This window comes from Amphiprion ocellaris, chromosome 9, assembly GCF_022539595.1.
Source record: "Amphiprion ocellaris isolate individual 3 ecotype Okinawa chromosome 9, ASM2253959v1, whole genome shotgun sequence".
NCBI lineage: Eukaryota > Metazoa > Chordata > Actinopteri > Pomacentridae > Amphiprion > Amphiprion ocellaris.
Genome location: NC_072774.1, coordinates 5,889,068 through 5,910,911, shown reverse-complemented (window position 1 = coordinate 5,910,911; position 21,844 = coordinate 5,889,068). Strand labels below are relative to the sequence as shown.

General features: G+C 38.7%; 1 protein-coding gene across 4 annotated transcripts in view; it reads right to left on the bottom strand.

Annotated features, from left to right (window-relative positions):
- Positions 1–1,120: 1,120 nt before the first annotated feature.
- The window catches only part of tmem245 (transmembrane protein 245), a 34,282-nt gene continuing 13,558 nt past the window's right edge, over positions 1,121–21,844 (bottom strand). For 2 of the 4 annotated variants that reach the window (XM_023284346.3, XM_023284354.3), the window contains 11 exons: positions 21,578–21,682; positions 20,279–20,361; positions 20,092–20,182; positions 19,906–20,004; positions 19,683–19,814; positions 18,575–18,697; positions 15,733–15,878; positions 15,553–15,653; positions 15,279–15,453; positions 13,678–13,872; positions 9,452–11,409 (listed from right to left, as the gene is read on the bottom strand). In XM_023284346.3, the coding sequence (XP_023140114.2) occupies positions 11,361–11,409; positions 13,678–13,872; positions 15,279–15,453; positions 15,553–15,653; positions 15,733–15,878; positions 18,575–18,697; positions 19,683–19,814; positions 19,906–20,004; positions 20,092–20,182; positions 20,279–20,361; positions 21,578–21,682 (1,299 nt within the window). In that variant the 3' untranslated portion in view covers positions 9,452–11,360. Of the gene's footprint in view, positions 2,536–6,862; positions 7,362–8,292; positions 8,452–9,451; positions 11,410–13,677; positions 13,873–15,278; positions 15,454–15,552; positions 15,654–15,732; positions 15,879–18,574; positions 18,698–19,682; positions 19,815–19,905; positions 20,005–20,091; positions 20,183–20,278; positions 20,362–21,577; positions 21,683–21,844 lie in introns of those variants that run through there. The other 2 variants (XR_004848512.2, XR_008602792.1) reach the window with 2 other exon arrangements.

The window sequence follows — 21,844 nt, the reverse complement described above, 5'->3', positions numbered from 1 at the left end:
CATCATACGGCACGTTTTTACCACATGTTCGAAAAATCGCATTTTTTTTCGACATAGTATAGTAAGGCGTTTTTTTGGCGCCAAAATTCATGATGATTTTTTTTTGCACAGAAAACCTTTCTGGAGTGTTTTTCACGCCCTCCTTTACATTATTTCATCATATGGCACGTTTTTACCACATGTTCGAAAAATCTCATTTTTTTTCGACATAGTATAGTAAGGCGTTTTTTTGGCGCCAAAATTCATGATGATTTTTTTTGCACAGAAAACCTTTCTGGAGTGTTTTTCACGCCCTCCTTTACATTATTTCATCATATGGCACGTTTTTACAACATGTTCGAAAAATCGCATTTTTTTTCGACATAGTATAGTAAGGCGTTTTTTTGGCGCCAAAATTCATGATGATTTTTTTTGCACAGAAAACCTTTCTGGAGTGTTTTTCACGCCCTCCTTTACATTATTTCATCATATGGCACGTCATATGTGGCTCAAAAAAAGTCATAGCATGGTATGTCGCTCGAAAAACGTCATAGTATAGTGAGTCGCCTAAAAAACTGTCATACTATAGTATGTCAGTAAAGAAAAGTCATAGTATAGTGCCAGTAAAAAAAAGTCATAGTATAGTATGTCAGTAAAAAAAACGTCAGTATAGTTTGTCGCTCAAAAAAAGTCATTATGTCGCTCAAAAAATGTCATATTATAGTATGTCGCTCGAAAAGTCATATAGTATGTCGCTCAAAAAACGTCATAGTATGTCACTCAAGTAACTGCAGTGACTTTAGCGACACTACAATGTATGAGTGAAGTTACTGAATATTTGTCTCTCTTTACTGTTGCAGCGGTTTTGCAAATTGCAGACGGACCCTGTTCACTCCACAGACACCAATGTTATTCCTGTAGCTTGAAAGACAGCTACTTTTGATAAAACTGGGCTTGTAGCACATTGTCTGCCTTGCAACAATGGGAAAGAGGCACCGTTTATGTTTTGACAACCTATATCTAACGAGTTATTGATGCTGGAAGTCCAAATCTGTGACTATCTTTCCAACTTTACCGAACTTGGGGCCACTACCACCCAAGGAGTGATATATTTAATTATGAAAAAAGCATTTAGCCATACTTAAAGCTTTAAGTGCTTTATTAACACGGAACTAAACATTTTGTATTGTTTTATTATCACAGGTTCTGTCTGAAAAGAGGTGGCATCATTTTAAACAGTGAAATCAAACTAACAAAATGTAATGACCAACCAGTGAGCAATACTGGATTCTGCAAAAACATAAACAACTTTTTTAAAATCTAAATCTTAACACAGATAATGTATTAACTTATTTATGTGTGTATGCATGTATTTATTGATTTATTTAGTACTGTTAACATATCAGAATTCTGAGTGAGTTTTTCTTAAGATAGGCAAAGGCCATTTATTGATTACATATAGGCTTTTAAATGTTTATTAAAAACTAAAAAGCTGTGACCTACTGGTTGGGTTCTCTCTGTTCTCATGTTTCTTACATGTTTGTCCCCTGACAGCCGGGTCCTAATGTTTTTTGAGCAACACACCATACTATGACGTTTTTACAATGATGGTTCTACTATGGAACCAGTTTGACATATTCAGGTGTTCTTTGTGTGAAAACTCAGAGATTTCAGGTATCAGAAGGTGGTTTTCAACTTTCTTTGTTAACTTTCTGCTTCAACTTTAAACTAAATTTCCTTCACTAAGCCAGCCCTCTGGACTCCCAGTAAGCTGTGTTCCTATTGGCTGTCCAGGTGGCTGCTTGGTATTATCAGGAACACCTGAGCAGATCAGTGTCTTCCTGCTTTATGTGGCTGCAGCCAAACATTTCATCTGTTTCTGTTCACCACTGAACCGGGTTTGGTTCCATTGCTTTAGTTTGTTCTTTAGGCGTTGGCTTGCAGCTTCCAGCAGTAAAATAGGGTTTAATGTGTTTCTTGGTGTGTTTTAGGGCTTTGTACTGAATAGTTGTCTTGGTAAATGTGGTTCTTTAGCCACAGTTAGCACATGGTGCTGATGTGTGCAGTGATTAGTGGATTTGCTGCAGCTGAGTTGTGTCTTTATCTTGGCTGTAGTGAGTCTTCAGAGGTTTCTGGTCAGACACATTCTGTATTCTTGTTTGAGAACCAACGTTGGTTGTCCAGAAGGTAAGAGTTCCTGTCCTGATTCTCTGTTCTCAGAGGTTCTCTGGTAGGCTGCAGGAGACTTTAGCGTTTGGGTTGTGCTAGTTTGGTTTTTGTACGGTTTCATTTGGACGACTATCTTGAGGCCCCTCCATGTGGTTTAGTGAGGTTTTCTGGAACAGTTCTACAAAGCAACCTGCAGCAGAAGAGACTTTGAGAGTTTTTAGGAAGTTCTGGAGACCAGACTTTAGAGCAGCAGAAACATTTGTCAGCAGTTTGAGCAGGAGAAGGTGAGCTTCAGAGTAGAAATGAGATGGAAACCTTCTTGACCCATGTGGTGAGGTCCTGTACCAAGAGTTTGAGCAGGTTGTGAAGAGTCTGTAGTTCTTTGGTCTGAAAGCACAAGAAGAGTCGACTCATTAAAGGAGAAAACAGGAGATATTGTTGGTTCTTCTGTCGCTCTGCAGTTTCCTTAGACTGAATATCAAGTTTATATTTTAAATGATTTCCCATGTGAGCCCAAGAAGACTTCAATAAACTCCCTCCATCCCCTGGACACAATATATTTTATTACCATGTTAAATCTTTTTTTTTTTTAAATGTTTTTGAGTTTTAATCATAGTTTTTTTCTCTTTGCTTGTTTAGTTTTGTCATCTGTGTAAAAGGTGCTAAACAAATAAAGTTGAATTGATAAACTGAATAATTGACTAACTCATGATTGTGACAACAGAAGTATTTTCATTGTGATTTAAGGGTTTGTTTCATTTTTAAGGTTGGGGTTAAAATCTTGACAGAAAAAAAAGATTAAAGAAATAAACTACAGTAAAAAAAACAATTAAATCAAAGGAAAAAACATTTAATATAATAACACTTTTAAAAAGAAAATTAAACATTAAATACAATTAAATTTAATTGTATTTAATGTTCAATTTTCTTTTTAAAAGTGTTATTATATTAAATGTTTTTTTCCTTTGATTTAATTGCTTTTTTATAAGCAATTAAATCAAAATTAAATTTTATATTAGAAAAAATATTTAATTAGATAATTAAACAGAAGATACAAACATGTAATTATGAAATTAACCAAAAATTTTTAAACAAAAATATTAAACATTAAAGATGAAATATTTTAGATAATTAAACATTTAAAAATACAATTGAACAAGAATATTAGACATTTAGAAAAATACAAAACATTTGATTATTAAACCTTTAAAAGTCAAAACATTTAATTAAAAAATTAAATGTTTAATTAGAAAATTAAATCTTAAAGACAATAAAACTTTAAATAGGAATTAAACAGAAAATAAAATGAAGCATTAAAAAAGAAAATTAAACATTAAAAGGTGGTAAAACATTTAAAAAGAAAAACAAAGATTTAATCAAAAAATTAAACACGGAAAGAAAAGGAAATTTTTCAAACAAGCCAATAAAACATTTGAAAAAACAACAATTAAACATTAAAAAGACAAAACATTTCGAAATCAGATCAGACATTAGAACAGAATAAAAGGTGAGAAAAGAGCAAAACTAAACATTTAAGAAGAATCAAACTAAAGACAAAACATTTGAAAAGACACCAGTTAGACTTTAGAAGATCAAATTAAACAGAAGAGACAATAAAACGATCAAAAAGAGCAAAAAGAGAAAGTTCTTAAAGCGTTTTCTAGTCTGAAATGAAAACATCAAGTTGTTTCTTCAAACATTTCCTCTTTATATGTTCTTGGTTTGATTGTGGACAGATTTACTAAGAACTCTTTTCAGAAAACTGCTTTCCAGATAAAGTCTACTAGAGGTTGAAGGCATTGATCAAACTAATGTTACCTTCTGATCTCCACAAACTTTACTGTTCAGTGAAGAGAATCAAAGTTTGTTCAGGATTTCTAAAAAACCCACAGGTGAAGGTCTGAGAAGAACTCAGATGGATGATCTAAATGTGAAATCAAGACTCATGGTCACAAGTTTTAAGGCTTCTGTTAACCAGAAAGTTCAAACTAACAGAGAAGTACTGAGAAACTTTTAAAACTTCAGCCCTCAGACTGTCTAAAGGTTCAAACTAACAGAGAAGTACTGAGAAACTTTAAGATTTCAGTCCTCAGACTGTCTAAAGGTTCAAACTAACAGAGAACTACTCAGGAACTTAGAAGATATCAGTCCTTGGACTGTCTGAAAGTTCAATCTAACAGAGAACTACTGTGGGACTTAGAAAATTTCAGCCCTCAGACTGTGTGAAAGCTCAGGTCCTGAGGACTCGGGAGGTGTGGAGGCTTTGGAAAGTCTTGGAACTGAGGGTTCCACCCTCCAGCACAAAGGCTGAAGTCCAACCTCCTGAGAAAAACGGTCGAGTCGAGACTCGAGTTAAAAAAAAACTCGAAAATGACAAAAAATAGATGATAAATGCGCAAAAAAAAGAAGAATTGGCATCTGAGCGAATAGCTCAGGGGGATAAGAAGAAGGACTACCAAGCGGTAGGTCGCAGGTTCGAGACCCGCCACCGGCCTTTTCTTTCTTTGTCTTTGTCAGGATGTTGAGAAAATTTAAGAAGTGTCTGGTCTTGAACCAGCGACCTGCAGCTCCATAGTCATATCCTTAACTCACTGAGCTACAGATCAGATGAAAAGAAATAAATTCGTCGTCCCTTTGGCATCGTAGTTTCCAAGTGACCACATGGGTGGAGCCAAGGCGGAGTCTGGGTGGAGTCAGGGCGGAGAGTAGGCGGGGAGGTGGGTGGCGGCCTCCCCCCTCTACTCCCCCACCTCCCACCACCACCCACCACACCTTCCCCCGCCCGACGAGTTTTTCGAGTCTCCACAGGTTTTCCCGAGTTTCTGGAGATTCCACCAGGTCGGAGGCAGAACAAGTTGTCATGAAGAGGTGTTGAAGTCGGCCAGGATGGACTGACTTTTTACAGCGACTAGAAGGAAGACCACTAGAAGAGCAGGTCTTTAACCACCATCCATGAAATCCATGGAGTCGCTCCAGAGAAATGAAGGGAGGTCAACTTTTATCAACCTCCATCCAGATGTTCAACTTGATATCTTTGAGATTTTTAGCACCACAAACCTTTAGTATCACACTTTATTATCATTTATTAGGACTTTAATGGAATCCACCAGCAGATTTACTTTTTGTTGACAAACTTTATTCTTGTCATCATGGGACTGCAGTATTTAAAATGCTTCCTTCTATTTGACCTCATGTTTATTAGTTTTAGTGGAGAAAGTTATTTTAATTGTCCATTAGTCTCTTAAAAACCAAATAATAAATTGGATTAGTTAAGAGGTTTAAATTTCTTACTTTGTCATATTTTAAAAAAAAATACAAAAAATATAAAAATAAAGTGTCTTGAGACAATTTGACCTGTAATTGGCGTTATATAAATAAAATTGAATTCAAACTGTATGTATCTTGTAATGTTGGAGTAATTCAGCCATATATGTTGGAAAACACATTTTCTTTGTCCATTAATCTGTTGATTGTTTTCTCCACTAATTCATTTCTTGTTTTGGTTTATAAAATGTCAAGCCCAAATATATTCAGTTTACTGTCATAAAAACCAAAAAGATTTACATTCATGATGCAGGAATCAGGCAGTTTTTCACTTTTTATCTTAGTTTAGTCAGAAAGATAGTTGACAATGTGTGAATTGTTGCAGCTTGTGAGCCGTAGAATGTTTTAATCTTTGGGGCCGAGTGTCAAAAAACACTTAGAAACCAACATCAACAAAACCTCAACAAAGATTTGAACATCATTAAAGGGAAATCCAACTTTTGGATGACAATGTCGAATTAAAGGTCATTTATTTCCAACGTAAATGTGTGATATTCATCCTCTGGAGCTTTCTCTTCACATCGTCTTCCACCTGGACTGGTTTGGTCGGGAGAATGTGCAACAAACATTTGAAAAACTGCACTTTAACATCAATGAATGACACTGAAGTTGAATCTCTACATAAATGAGACTGAGTCTGAATGTGCTGCTCTGTCATTAACTCCTAAGTTTAGGGAAAGTTCAAACAAAAGAGGACAGTTCAGATAAGACTTGAGAATGAGCTTATTTTGAACAAACATCTCAGACTTGCTGAGCTTCAGCACCTCTAGCAAGATATTTTAACAACAAGCAACTCAAGAGATCCAGAAGTTGGAGAGAGTTAGCTTTAGCTGAGCCAAAGAACATGTGGGATGCTAACCTAGCAAACATTTCAGACTTTTCTCTGTGAATTCTGAGAAATAATTTCCTATTTAATGACAGAGCTACACATCTTAACTCAGTCTCATTAAAACAGACTCTAATTCAGTGTCATCCATCCATATTAAAGTGCAGTTACCCAAAATGTTTGTTGCATGAGCTCCAACAAAACCTGTCCAGGTGGAAGGCCACTTTGACAAACAGGAAGTGGAAGATTCCAAGCAGATTTATAGAAGGGGGAACCGGACTGTACTAAGTGTGGACGAGTATAGAGGGGTGTTTTGTGGGTTTTTAAGGCTGATAATGATTATTAGTGAGACATTTGGAGTAGATATTCATTTGCAGTAAATGAAAGTATTTAAAATCTTGAGTTAAACTTAGAAGAACACAAACTCTAACAGAAAACTTTGTTGATACGTTTTTTTGTTTACAGATGTTAAGTTAAAGGAGTTTTATCCGTGACGTATAACCAATCAAATCACTCCAGAAGACAGAGCGACCACAGGTAGATAAAGGTTCAGAGCCAAAGTAGCACCATTTTTAAATGTATTTATTACCGTAAATCAGTAAAAAATAAAATACTGATAATCAGTAAATCAGTCAGCCCACAATTACTATAATTCTACAATGTATGTCTCTTTCCTTTGACTTGTTATTTGTACAATATACGTTGTACATTATGCCGTTTTTTTCATCCCAAAGGCTATACTATGATGTTTTCTAAGAGACATACCATACTACTCTGGTTGTTCTGGCTCTGGGCTGCTGCACTCCTCCTCTGTTGTTTTCTGGATTGTACTCAGCTGCATGCCTTCGTCCATCCGGCCTCCGTTGACTCGTCCCGCCTGCCGTCTCTGGAGCTGAAGCTGGATTGGAACAGACCAAAGTACAGTCCAATCACGATGCCAGCTGCCTCTCAAAAGGCTCCTTCATCTGGCGGAACTTCTTCTGAGGGGAAGCTGAGCTGGCCCGGCAGAACTTTGGAGATGTGTTCCAGTGGTTGGTGGATGTGTGGGGAGATAGAGAGGGACCTTTGAATTGTTCAGAAAGGAAAACAGGAAACCCATTGGTAGTTTTAGTTTAGGATGCTACTGCGGTGTGTTTTTGGTTTTAAGAGGTGAACAGGAAGAGTTTTTTTTCGTATTGATTATCTTTTACTTTGTTCCTGGTTGGAATGCCCATCAATGTCAACATGAAGTTCACTTTTAGTTCTGTTGATTTATTTTTATTTTACTAACACCCATTTGCTTTTAACCCCCTCACATGTTGTGTTGTTGTAAACTTACTCTTTCAAATAAATTCTCGTCTAACCCTCTGGAAACCAGCGTTTGGACTGTTTTTGTGTTGCTCCTCACCTACTGACAGCTGTGGACTAAAGGCTAAACTGTGATGTTTTTAGAGCGACATGCTATACTATGATGTTTGTTGGGCGACACGCTATACTATAGGCTTTTTTAATTGACATATTACTGACCTTTTTTTTTTTTTTAAGTTTTTTTGTTGTTTTTTAGCAACATATTATAAGAATTTGAACAGTTTTAAAACTTACTATACTTTTACTTGTGCAATGAAATATTATTCTATGGTATTTTTAGATGACATATTATACTCTGATGTTTTCTTGAATAACACACTATTTTGACAATATATTGACATTTTTTGAACCACATATCATACCTGACAATTTTAGGCAACATCCTATCATTTTGCGCTTTTTGAACCACATAATAATCTATGTTTTATTTTTTTCTTGCCAACATGCTGTACTATGAACTACAGGCCATACTATGTTATTCTTGAGTAAAGTATACTATACTTTGACATTTTCTGAACTACATCCTATACTATGGCGTTATACACAGAGTGCTTTGGTTACATGTTGATTTATAATCTAGATTTTTTTCTGGTTTGTTTTTTGACAGGATTACCACAGACCTGACTGTGAACACCGTTGACACCCACCTGAGGGAGACGCTGCCTAAGATCTCAAGGCTGCTTGGTTGTGGTCTTTCTGGCACGTACTCTTCCAAGATGAGCCGGGAACTTTAACACTGATGGAATGACACCAGGTCTAAGCCGACAAACTTCCAATTCCTCCTCAACCCACAGTCTCTGGGAAACCTACATGGAGTAAGAAAAGTAGACAGAGAAGTAATTAAGTCTGTACACAACATATTAAAAAGAAATCATGCCAATAAATTAAGTACAAATAACCGAATCCGCCAATATACTGGAGACCAGAGCTATTTAATTTGATAAGTATAACCTTGTTTAGTAACATTTCAATTATTTGAGAGCAATCCTAAAGAACTGCCTGTAATCCCAATCATAAAATGGGTTTGGAGGAAGAACATAGATGGTAATCTGGATATACATGAGTTAGGCTTTATAACTACTATTGGTAGTATTGGTGGTAGTAATAGTAATAGCAATGTGACTACTACTAGTAGTAGTGGTATTGCACTCACTACTGCTGCTGATACTGGCACTGCTACTACAACTTGTAATACTATTACAAATGCTGATACTACTTCTACGACTCTAACAGCTTTTTATACTACTACTGCTGCTTGTACTTTTAGTATTACTACTACTGCTTGTACAACTATACTACAGCTACTATTAATCGTTTGGTATTAGCTTGTCAAGCTGCTAGCTCGCCTTAGTGTTTTGCTAGTGGCTAACTAGTTAGCTCTCATAGACTGGAAGCTCTCAACAAGATTTCATAATGAAAACAGAGCCAAAAACTATTCTTACCTATGAAAAGTCATTCCAAGTTTCCTTGTCTCAATCGTACGACGTAGTGTGTAACTGTATGCAGCACAGTGAGCCGGCATACTTGTTGTTTCCGTTTTCACGCCGTCTACATCAATGGAATGCACTGAAACTTTTCCCCCACTAGCTTAGCCTCGCTGTAGCACGCAGCTCAAAGGGGCGTGTCCTATCTACTCATTCATATCTATGAGAACAACGATGGCTGCACATAAGGACGTCAGACGTTGATTAGCTGCGTAAATACCATTATATACAGTCTATGGTAAATACGTATGTGAATCGCATCATTGGCTGCAGCAGCCAGTCACCGGTCACTCACTGACTCACATTGATAAATAGCACAGAATGAATTGTTACGTGTTTATTTCATTTACAATTTAGGTTGGATTTTTTTTTTTGTGTGTGTGAGCAGCGCAGATTTTCTGTGCGCGGAGACCGTGTCAGCAGTGCGCAATTGCGCATGCGCGCACCTTAGAGGGAACAGTGCTCTGAGTGTAAACGTGCTTCAGTACTGGCAGATCAGCTAAGTGTGAGGAGGATAAAAAGCTTGTTTTCATGCAGTGTTTTTTTTTTTTATAAAGACAACCTTAAGCATCAAATAAATTATTAAAAGTACCAACAGATTCCTCAGTAATGGTGTCGGGCTCAGAACAAATGAATGCAACACGTCACCGGTCTAAACCTGTGTCCATTAGGAAAAAACAAACTCAAAACCATTAAACAACCTGGTCCAGGGAAACAGAGGCCTGTGCTACGAAGCAAGTTCAACAAATCCAGGACTTCTGTATGTTATCGGGTTTCACTAAACCAAACATCAGTCAGGCTGAACTAAAAACTCATTCAGTCCACCAGTGTTTATGAATCCAGCTATGAGCGCATTTACATCAAAAACATGGACAAGAACAAACATTAATCCTAAAACTACATTACAAGCTAAGGGCAACACAACAGGAAGGAAAACTGCTTCATTCTTTCAGCTGCTATCTTGGTGGTGTTAAACACTTTCTGGAGCAAGTAAAGAACAAATTTTAAACCGTTAATAACGCTCGCTGCAAATTTTATAAAGTCAACAAGCCTTTAGTGCTTTTTTCAGTCTCTGTCTTAGGATGATCTCACTATACAGAGGCCTATAGAAAAATAAAATGGCTTTAAAATGTGTAACTATTTATAAAAATAAAGCAAGGAAGACTAGCATTCTCTCCACTGAAAATCTCTTAAAACTCCCAGCTCAGATTTTTATATCAGTTATCAGAAATCAAATGTAAAATATACAGTGAAAACTGCAGGCTTATACCTGAAGTCTACATCCAGAAAGTCTATCTTGAGAAAACCTGCTTCGTAGCCTTAAAAAGTCAGACTTAAACCTTAAGTTAGCTAGCTAAAGGGCAATTCATGCTTTCCGCAAGGATTATCATATAAATTTCGTCATCTACTCTAAATTAGTAGGCCAAAATTTGAAACGGCTTGTACTGCACATTCCAGAAAAGTAGCTTTTAATGATTTGTTTAAGGCTTTCTATTGACGGGGCGCAAACACAGCGGGAAACGCTCAGATCTCCAGAAGTCCTGTGCTATGTCTACCTCCTATCTGCTGTCAAAACCTCCATCAGTCTTACAGAAACCATGAATTTACTCCAAATCTTGCTTCGTAGCGCAGCCCTCCAGAGCCTTTATTAAAGCTAGTGTTGCAAACTCGCAGCTGACATCAAACGATAAATTAAGTTACACTTAGAAGAAAAAAAAAACCTGCTTCTCTTGAGCAGGACACAAAGACTTCTGTGTTCAGTTCATCTCGAAACAAACCAACCTTCACTGCAGACTCTCCTGGAGCCTCCATGAGGGGAGAGGTAGGGAGTTTAAACACTGCACAACCACGCAGCGTAGCCTGGGGAACGCAGGGCAAAGATCAGGGGCTTCGTAGATAAAATATATCTTCTCACAATTCACCACAAACCACACAGTAATTTTAGGCATCTCTCAATAGTACAAAATTAATTCAGGCACCGAGTTCAGAGAGACCGCGTGATTGGCGTCTTTGCCGAACACGATCATAAACCCAATCCGATGTCGTTGAGGTTACTTTGCTTATTTTTCTTTTAGAGCGCTGGATTAAAGGAGCTGCTGCCGTGTTGCTCAGCATCACGAGTGAGCAGCCGCTACACCACCATCTCTTCTTGGCGAGGCGACGGAGCCGGGAGGGGAGTGCTTCTCCTGAGGAATCAGCCAATGGGAACCCAGATGACGTCCCACTCGCTGTCACTCAGTCGGCTTCTTCGTGACGGACGGTGTCGACTCCGCGAAGGTCCTGGGAACAAAGACGAGAAAAATGCAACGTTGGTATGTTATGTCTTTTTTTTCCTTAAAGGATTTGATGTATGTGGATTTTAAAGGTGTGTTATCCTGAAGAGGAAACACCTTAAAGACACCATTTATCAGCCAGAAACTACTTAGCTTTCCAAAGGTTCTTGAACTAATCGTGTGACTTATGGTTTTTTCTGGAAATTTAACATAATCTAAGCTTAAAACTGTGATATTTCATTAAATTATTTTACTCTACGTGTCTAAAAAATAAACTATTTGCATTAACCAGCTGTGGTAAACAATAACAAATCAAGAACTTTTCGGCTGAACTGCAGAAGAAGAGGCAAGTTTGAAAACAAATAAGGGAGATTGAGAGCAAAATAAAATAAATGCGGCATGGCTAAAAGATAGTATACAGAGAAGCAAAGTTATCAGGAAGTTATTGGAAGGTACATTGAGCATGGTGAAACATCTTTCTAGAGTATACACTACTGTTCAAAAGTTTGGGGTCATTTAGAAATGTCCTTATTTTTGAAAGAAAAGCAGTTTTTTAAATAAAGATAACATTAATCAGAAATACAGTCTAGACATTGTTAATGTGGTAAATGACTATTGTAGCTGGAAACGGCTGATTTTTAATGGAATATCTCCATAGGGGTACAGAGGAACATTTCCAGCAACCATCACTCCTGTGTTCTAATGCTACATTGTGTTAGCTAATGGTGTTGAAAGGCTAACTGATCATTAGAAAACCCTTGTGCAATTACGTTAGCACATGAATACAAGTGTGAATTTTTAAAGGAAAACATGAAATTGTCTGGGTGACCCCAAACTTTTGAACGGTACTGTATGTGCGGAGTAGTGTGGGGGAAAAAAAGCAAAGTTTGTGGAACTTTGAAGAAGAAAATGTTGTTTCCAGGTTCTTTTGTAATGAAATAATCCTGCTTTCACTAATAAGGTTTGTTTGATTCCTCAAACCCATGTGACAGTTTGATTGGAACAGATGGATTCAATTATTTGAGATAATTGCAGGATCAATAACTCTACAATTAGAGGCATGACTAAAGGGAGGACACAAATTTTCATCCCAGTAAAGCTTCTGTTAAAGGGGGCTGAGATGAGTTTAGCAAGATGATTTGCACTAAAGATAATTTGGCAGGAACAGAAAAAACAAGAAACCATTTAGTTGCAGATTACTGTCAGAGTTTCAGTACGAATTCTAACCTCTTTCATTAAAAAATAAGTGATCAATGAGGCTTAATAGAAATCACAGAAATTATATACAGGGGGTCCTCGGTTTACGACGTCCTCGACCTACGGCGTTTCGTCAGAACTGGTTACGTGGAGCTAGTTGACGAGTGGAGCGGACGATATGTCGTCACGTGGTGCTAAAAGAGGGCTTTGTTTACATTCGTCGGTTGTTCGCCACCTTGGATTGTGCTACATTCGTTCATTTTTTGCCCTTCATTATGGCTTCCAAATTTAAGTCAGACTCTTCTGATGGCAGTGACCAAAGAAAAGGAAAGCCATCTCCATAAAAGTTAAATTCGATAGAATAAAACGCTCATTACAGGGAGAAACACAGCGGTCAAGTTGCAAAAACAGTGCAATATATTGTAGCGTCCCTCTGTGAATAATGAGTGAGACTTTATCCTGGTCTCCGGTGGTTTATTGAACCTTCACACAGGATGCTGTGGGCCGTAGCCAACGCCAGAATAACTACAAAAACCTTGTAACTTAGCTACAGAATTAGCCGCTGTTCCTAGCTCTCTCTTGCTCGACACACACATTACTGCTGACTCTCAACCAATCAGAAGTGAGCTAACTAAACATGGCATGTTCACTGACATTAGGTAAATCTCCAACTGAACAATAAAAATTGAAACCTCAACAACAATATCAGTCCGTTACAATATTCTGCTTTCTTTGTCAGAACTCCGACGTAAGTCGAGGAATCCCTGTAATTTAGCGCAGATGGCCAAACCTCAAAAATCCAGAATCAAAGAACATATTTGGAGTAGACCTTTAGGATTTTTGCAAGATCTTGTTAACCTAATGGAAGTTCTTACAGAATTATTTTCAAGTAAATCCTTGACGGTTTAGTTCATGGACACTGAATGACCGATATGTTGCTGTGACAATTTATCCAACAACTAGAACATGAACTGAGAAATCCGGGATCACGGAAAACTTCCAACAATTTAATCCAGTTAACGCGTTAATCTGTGTACGGAGGACTGATGTCTGCTTGTGTTCCAGGTGTAGTGTTTACCTCATGGGGTGAAGAGGCCAGGTGGGCTGGACCGGCGTCGGCAAAGCAGAGCTGGGACTCATCAGCATGGCGCTGTAGATGTTGGCCGCCACCACCAGGATGCAGAGCAGGATGGGACCGATGATCGCCCCCTCCAGACCCAAATAATAAGCTCCGCCCGCCACCGCCAGGCCGGTCAGGTACGGGTGTCCACCGCTGGAGGAGAAATAGTTAAAACATAGTGGAATAGTAGAGAAAGAAATCTAAAGAGGCTGAATTTTACTTCCATGCAAAACGTTTTGGTAGCTATTGTTGTAATTCCTAAACACTCATTCTCAAAGACTTTAATTGTGGTTTCCAGTTGAATGCTTAAATTAAAAAGTAAAAAGGCAACAAATAGTTCTTTATTAGGGATGCATTATATCAGCATCACTATAAAGGCTTTAAAATGAAATATCAGCCTTAACTCACAATAAGTTAGATAAAACCTTGAGGCTATAAGTTTACAGATTTTGTTTAAAAAAATAAATATTGGATCAGTTAAAGTAGTTTTTGTATTTTGCCCAGTAAATTTGTACATTTAAAAATCACTGGATTTTATGTCTGGACCCTCCAGAGGGTCATCACAATAAGATGAATAGGTAATAATATGTTAAACAACAGAAAAGACTGTATTTTATTATAGGTTTTAAAATAATCCACATATTTTCACTGTATCTTAAAGTACGCTTTTGAAACAGTTAATAATGTTAGGAAAGATGGAATGGGTTAAAGCATAAGATCATCTAAAAAACTTGAGTTAAGTGTACAGCAGAGCATGTTGTTGTTGTACATTGAAGAAAATGCTTCAAATATGTTTTCATGTTTGGTTCTCATTTGCTTCCCAGTCTGTTTTAAAATGCTTACTGCTGCACAGATTAGAAAACTTATTACCTTATTGGTATTTATGACAGAGAATATTTCATTACTAACATTAATTTTACTTTAATTTGGCTTTAGAGTCATTTCCGTGTATCCTTCATTATGGGACAGTGTCACTCCTAAGTGCACTTGTTGAGTATCACGTTTGAATGTTGGAAGTTTCATGTTTCAGAGCTCCAATGTGCAGCTGTCATGTTAGAAATGAGCAGCTGAACTGAGAGTCACTGTTAGACCATTTCTACTAACGTTCCTCTCTGCATGACCAGCTGGATAGATGTAGGTTTCTGTAGCAACACAACACATACAGGTTGCACTTTTGTAACTACACGGCATCATTCAATGGTATTGGTAACATAAAACTCAACTGGTTTTGCAGATATTACATATTCCTTCAGCTTCAAGTCTGTGTCGCTCAGAGAAAACAAATGATTCAAAGGGAGACGCCTCTTACAATTTAAATTGCAAACTCTGAGCAGAACTTCATCCAGGGAGGGAAATATTTGGAGTTATAGTTATTTCTAGGTTATTATGCTGTGATTTTACTTGTCCGAATGTGGCCCCTGCGCTAAAATGATTTTGACACCCCTGATGGAGCGGGTTAAAACAGCATAGTTTCCTCTTACACTGTGTGTATTATGTCAACAGTTGCAGGCAGTTTGTTTGCAATCTGCTCAAACAACAAGCTGCTCAGATGCACGTACCCTGATATGTCAGAGTAGATGGCCGTATCTACAAAATACGTGGGCAGCAGGTGGCAGATGAGCAGCAGCAGGGCTTTCACGCCTTCGCCCTGAGCCAACCACAGGTCGCACACGGCCGGCACGGCGGCCCAGTACGTCCCCAGGAACGGCACCGCTCCCAGGATGGCGGCCAGAGCTGGAGGTCAGGAAAGGAGGGATTCAAAGGGTGAGGAAACACCGAGCGTACCGAGGCCTGGCGGGTGCACCGACGGCGCAATCTGCCGCTAACACTCACCAGAAGGAATGAAGACGACGTTGATGCCAAATACGGTGTGAGTGAGCCAAGTGTAGAGGCCGTAGAAACCGGCCATTTTCAGAGAGGCGTCGAACACTCCTCTGCAAAACAAACTCAAGGTCAGACACGAGCTCCTTCAGGTGTATCTTTAGATGCTGCAGCGTCGGTGCATCTCACTACCTGATGGCTTCTTCCACAGACTGGCCGATGATGTTGGAGGAGGGTCCGGGCTGGGAGAGAGGCGTCAGGCTGATGACCCATTTAACCGGTTTGTAGTATTCACCGCTGGAGCTGAGCAGGTAGAAGAGAGTGGTGAGGAAGATCACCTGCAGAAACACAACAAACAGTACAAAATATGGTGAGCGCTTCATGTTTTACAGCAGCTGCACCAAAACTAGTGACCAATAATCAACACATATTAAAAGAAACAGGAGCATTCAGTAGAAATCAACCGATCATGGTGCCAAAATTCATCATTTTTCCAATCATCAGTGTGCTCTGCTGCCCTGGATTACATGTTGAAAACATTTTTTAAATACTGGTTTGAGATTGTTCTTCTTTTGTTATCATGTAGCATAATCTGACATCTTTCAAAAGTTAAAATGTTCTGTGTTAACCGCTAACCTCATGGGAACATTATATTTCAAATGACAAATAGATTGAGAACGGTCTTTCAACATCAGATTAAAATGTTTTCTTTCAAACATTATTAGAACTTGTAGGTAATGTTAGTCGGTGTGTTGGCTAACAGAGAGGCAAATCATTAACCGATAAGATGGCAGGCTTATCAATCAACAATCGATTAAACAACAATGAAATGGGGCACAGTAGACATTGTACATCCAAACTGCGGTATATGTCACAAATCGTTAGCCCTTGCCTCAAAATGTTGAATTAGCGCACTTCTGCTCTCCAAAAACAGGCTTTAGCCATTTAGCCTCACAGCACGTTTCTTATAGCTGCACTTTACAAGCTGAACTCCCACAATGCTCTTTGTTTGCTAACACAGAATGGACAAAAGTCTGAGTAACCGCCTCCTCTGGGCACTATAAATAACAAGAAGATTAACTTAAGAAATCTGCTTTAACTGACAGACCCGTCTCTTTAGCAAAGACACAGCCTGTAAAAACTCAACAGGAAGCACTGCCATCACCGCAAATCAGGAAGCTGCTTTCACAGGATGCGCTAACTAACTAAAGTTGGAAGGCAGCCACAGATTAGTCACCTTATAAACTGAATTGGCCTCTTCAGTTGTGTGCTAAATTGGTTCTGAACATACATTAAAGGAGTAAAATTGTATTTTAGAGACTATGAGTCAGAGAAACTTAATCTCTGGGGTTGTGCAATGAACTATCTTGTCTGTTTGTTATTCTCAATATCAATGCATCCTCTAGAGCTTTAGCTTTCTCACTGCCTGTCTTTCAACATTAAACACACAGATGAATGATAACTTTCTAAAACTAAATCAGGATAAATTTCATATAAATTTCACTACTTGGTTCAAAAACCAAAAGACAAATGAATCTGGGTGTTATTCTAAAGGGACAAATATGACTAATTTGACATTTGTGAATCTTAGAAACATAACCAAGATCCGGCAATTCCTGACGCAGCAAGGTACTGAAAAATTTACTTTAATTGCTGTTACAACTGCGGTCAGGTTCTGTTGTGTTCATTCTGTGTTCTGTCTCCACACTAAACAGCGAGTGATGCCAGGTGAGTGATTCAAATTGGAGTCTGCTGGTGCCAGCTGAAGACCGACGAATATAAAAAGAGCCAAGATGGCGCCGCTGGGGCTCAGGGAATCTGCCCATCTGCCTCCCAACCGACCGACCACACTGGCATCCAGGTTTTGTACGTGCAGTTCTGTCAAATGGTGGATTTTCAGTCATATATAAGAGTTTGTAGGTGTAGACAGCCATTTATGTTCAATTGTTTCTCCTGTTAAAGTGGAAGGTTTAGGTTATTTTGGTTGTTATTTTAGCTTATGTCCAACCTGAAGATTAAATTTGAGTCCCAATTTCTGTAAATAAGGTAAAAATATCACAACTCTACAACTTGCATTCTGTGATTGTTTGGGATCTGGGGAAGATGGGTACAGTTTACACTTTTTACTCCATTGAGAAGCTGAAACTTATCCAGAATATGTGCTGCTAGTGTGCAAACAAAGGCAAGCAAAAGTAAACACATCCTTCCAGTTACCTTCCTGTCCTTCTACTCGTACATAAAGCTCAGGACAAACATACACAAACAAATTCCCATTGTGAGCCCTTCCAACTACCCAAAACAACACCAAATTGACCATTTGAGATGCAGCTTTGCTTACAAACTGGAGCAACCTACCGAAGAAGTGAAGCATCTTCAAGAACCAAAAAGAGAAGCCCAGCTGCTTTTTAGTGAAGCTCTTAAAATCGTCATGACCTGCATGACTAAAAATCTACACAGACATAAAACATATCTTTTTAACTGCACCTTTTTCTGGGTTATAGAATAAATGTGCTGTCATTTTAATTAGGAATGCTTGCTTGTTAATATTTCTGTGTACTACTTTCATTTCTGTATTTTATTTATTTTTTTACCCTCTACCTTTACAAGCCTTCAAGGACCTGCTGCCAAGAGGCATCCCTACGACATGATGCTGCCACCACCATGCGCCACGGTGGGGAGCGTAACATTAAAGCCCTGTGAGCTGCATGTGTTGCATTAAAGGTGCTGTAGAAATGTAGAATTACTGTTATTATTGTAATAATAAATCTATTAAAATACTGTCAATGGTGAAATATTTTTACTTATTACTTTTGGCCATTACAGTAGAATAAAGATACAGCACATGTGAAATTCAAAAGACTTTTTTTTGTTCCTGAGAGTAAATCAGTTTTACCTTCAGTTGGAATTTTTGATGCTTTTTATGCAGCAAGTAAACAAGGTTGAACAAAGCCAGTTCTGCACAACACTGGCAACGAACCAAACAAGACAGCTCCTCCGTGCAGCTTTGAACTAAATGATTTAGAGCGTTTCATACCAGACTCAGTGCGAAGTTGAGCAGCGCCGTGCCACTGTGGAACAAGACAGTGAACAGAGTAGTGGTGGTGGAGATCAGGAGGCCGACGTTTCTGCTCATTACCACCCACAGAGACTCCAGGATCTGAAACACAACACAGCAGCTGTAAACATGGCATCCAGCAGAAAACTGCCCTCCGAGACACACACTTATAACTATCTCAACGATTTATGACCTGCAGTGGTTAGAAGACCTATTTAGGAGCCAAACGAGGCAGTGCTTTTATCAGGCATTCGCTTTACTGAGTATTCTTGATATATAATGGACTGGCACATCTATACTTCCTCTATTCAACCTCTCTTGGAACGTCTCCCATTTTATAGCTTTTCATCACTTAGTTATGGTCAGTATGATGTGGCTTTTTTGACAAGCATTTATGAAATATGACCCTTTCATGTCAAAGTGAAAACAGATTGCTACAAAGCAATGTCAATGAACTCACAATATTCAACAGAAAACAAGTGATGGCATCAGTATTTAGATGCACATTTGTTCAGCCTGAACATCTGGATGCTGCACTTTTACTCAATTTTTCTTTGCAAAACTGCTCAGATTGTCAGGTTAAAGAGGGACCATTAGTGAAAAGCCACAAATTCTCACTTGGATTGAGGTCTGGGCTCTGACTCGGCCACTCCAGAACATTCACCTTGTTGTCTTGAAACCATTTTTATGTAGCTTTGGCTGTAGGAAAAATCATTACCAAAGTCACAGTTCTGTTGCAGACTGCATTGGGTTGTTCTCCAGCTACATTCATTTTACCCTCTAACTTTACAAGCCTTCTAGGGCCTGTTGCCAAAAAAGCATGCCCACATCATGATGCTGCTGCCATCACCATGCTTCACGGTAAGGATGATGTTTTTGTGATGATGTGGAGTGTTCGCTAAACACAGCGACTTTGTAGAAATCCATTTCACTTTGACATGAAAGAGTCTTTTTTTGCAAATTCTTGTCAAAAAGTCAAACTAAATTGACCACTATTCAAAGTGGAAAAATACTTTTTAAAATCCCTATGAGAGGGCGAAATACGTGCAAATCATCTGCCACAATTAACACAGTGTTAAATACTTACAGATAGCAGAGTCTCGATATTTTCCTGCAGAAAAGAAGCGATGTCCTTCCAGTCCAGGATGTCCCCTAACCAGCTGTTGTGCCTCTGAACCATCATCTTCTGCCCACGGTGACGTCCAGAGTGGGTCACATTCTGCAAACATATATATGATATTTTACATAAAGCTGCAAAAAAACTTAATGTAAAATTTTAGGGAGCGGTAAACATCATCCTCTCACACTACCTTCACAAACCATGAGTGGTACAGTCGGTCCCAAAGCTCCAAAACCTGTTTCTCGATGACGGCAGTGTGGTTCACTTTGTCTCCTAACATCTTATGAAGCTGCACACAAAGGAAAAGGTTAGTCTTGGCTGTCAAAATTCCGTTTTTTCTTATATTTTCTTTATCATTGCCAATTATTGTTTCAACCTTTTGCGTTATCCATTCTCTCCCGTGCTGATAAACATTAGTAGCAGCTGAATTCAGAGCTCTCTGCACCACACGAGCCTCTGGAAGCCAACTGGAGGAAGCCACAAGAGAAATTCATGAGGTTCAGCAAGTGAAAAACAATAGCTTAAAAGAAGAATATACAAATGAAAAGAGTGAAGTGTCCTACTTGGCCCATTCTGGATGGTTAGAAACAGTCTCGTTGATGAGGTTACTGGTTACGTCGATGATGTGAGCACTTTCATGGTGAACCTAGAGAGATAAAAGCTACTTTAATAACTACAGTATACAACAGAAGTGAGCGTGTAAAATTCCTTAAATGTCAAATGATTTCAACTTACATCATTTCTCACTAACCGCATATCTACTTCCAATAAAAAACAAATACTTTAGAAAGACTATATTGCAATTTCAGGCCCCAAAGTCGAAACGCAATGCTACAAAAGTGAATACACCTGTGATTCCTGAAACTAAACTAAGTACAGCTCTGATTTCCATTCAGCCTAATTACAGGAACATGGTTATAAAATGGGCTGTGAACAGCAGAACTTTCTCAGTTTTAGACCAATGGGCTGTTTCTATCTGTATCTCTGCATCAGGGCTCCACATGGAACAGAATTGAACAGAAGGCCTAAATAATCTGGTTGTGAGGCTTTGCAAAGATGAAAACATTTACAGGAAGATCAACTAAAAATCAGTGAAACACAGTGGCAGCAGTAATCAGGAGGTACAGAACAAACCAAACCAGAATGGTCGTCCTACTATAATCACACTACAGGCAGCTAACTATTTTTACAATCAAGCTCTGAAAAACACACAGCAACTGCTTCAGACTTGAAACGGGTTATTAATGGAGATCAAAGTTTCTGTGAAGCTCAATGTGAAGAACAGTTCAGAACATGAGCCACAATGGACAGTAGGGCTGGATCCAAATATCCAAATATTCAGTTCTGACGGTGGTATCCAAATATTTATTTTAAGATCTGAATATTTGGATTCCACCCCCCGGGTACGATACGAACAGATCCTAATATTCGGCTCACCCCTCCCCCCTTCAGACGTTACGAACCGAACAGAATATTCGGATATTCGTCATTAATTGGGGCCGAATATCCAGAGCCCAGAAACTGCTATTCAGGCCAGCTCTAATGGACAGCTTCCAAGAAATAAACCCTTGCTTGCTTTTCAGTACAAAACTAGCCTTAAAAAATGTGAAATAGCCTGATAAATGTTAAGAGCACATTCTTTGGTCAGATGAGATCAAGATAAATAAATATGGCCCAAATGGAGTCTACTAGGTTTGGTGTGAACCTGACCAGGACTACCACAGTGAATGCATAGTCCTGACAGTGAAGCACGGAGGTGGGAGTGTGATGATATGGGGCTGCATGAGTGCAAAAGGTGTTGAAGAGATGATATTTATAGATGAAAGTCTGTGGATAAACCAAAATACAAGATGAAAACTTACCATTGCGGTCAGCAGCAGCGCCATGAGCAGCGTCCCTGTGACCAGGAGGAAGATGATGAAGATACTAATGATTTTATCCAGCGATCGCTCCAACCACACAATCATCTGTAGAGAGGAGAGGGGAGGACAAAGACAGGACGGAATAGAGGAAAGGGGGAAATAACAGGGAAATGGTAGAGAGGATACGTTAGTACAATTCTGCAGGAGGTGAACTCATACAGTGATCAGACACATGGAGAAACCTGTGTTCTTTCGTGTGAAGGAGCC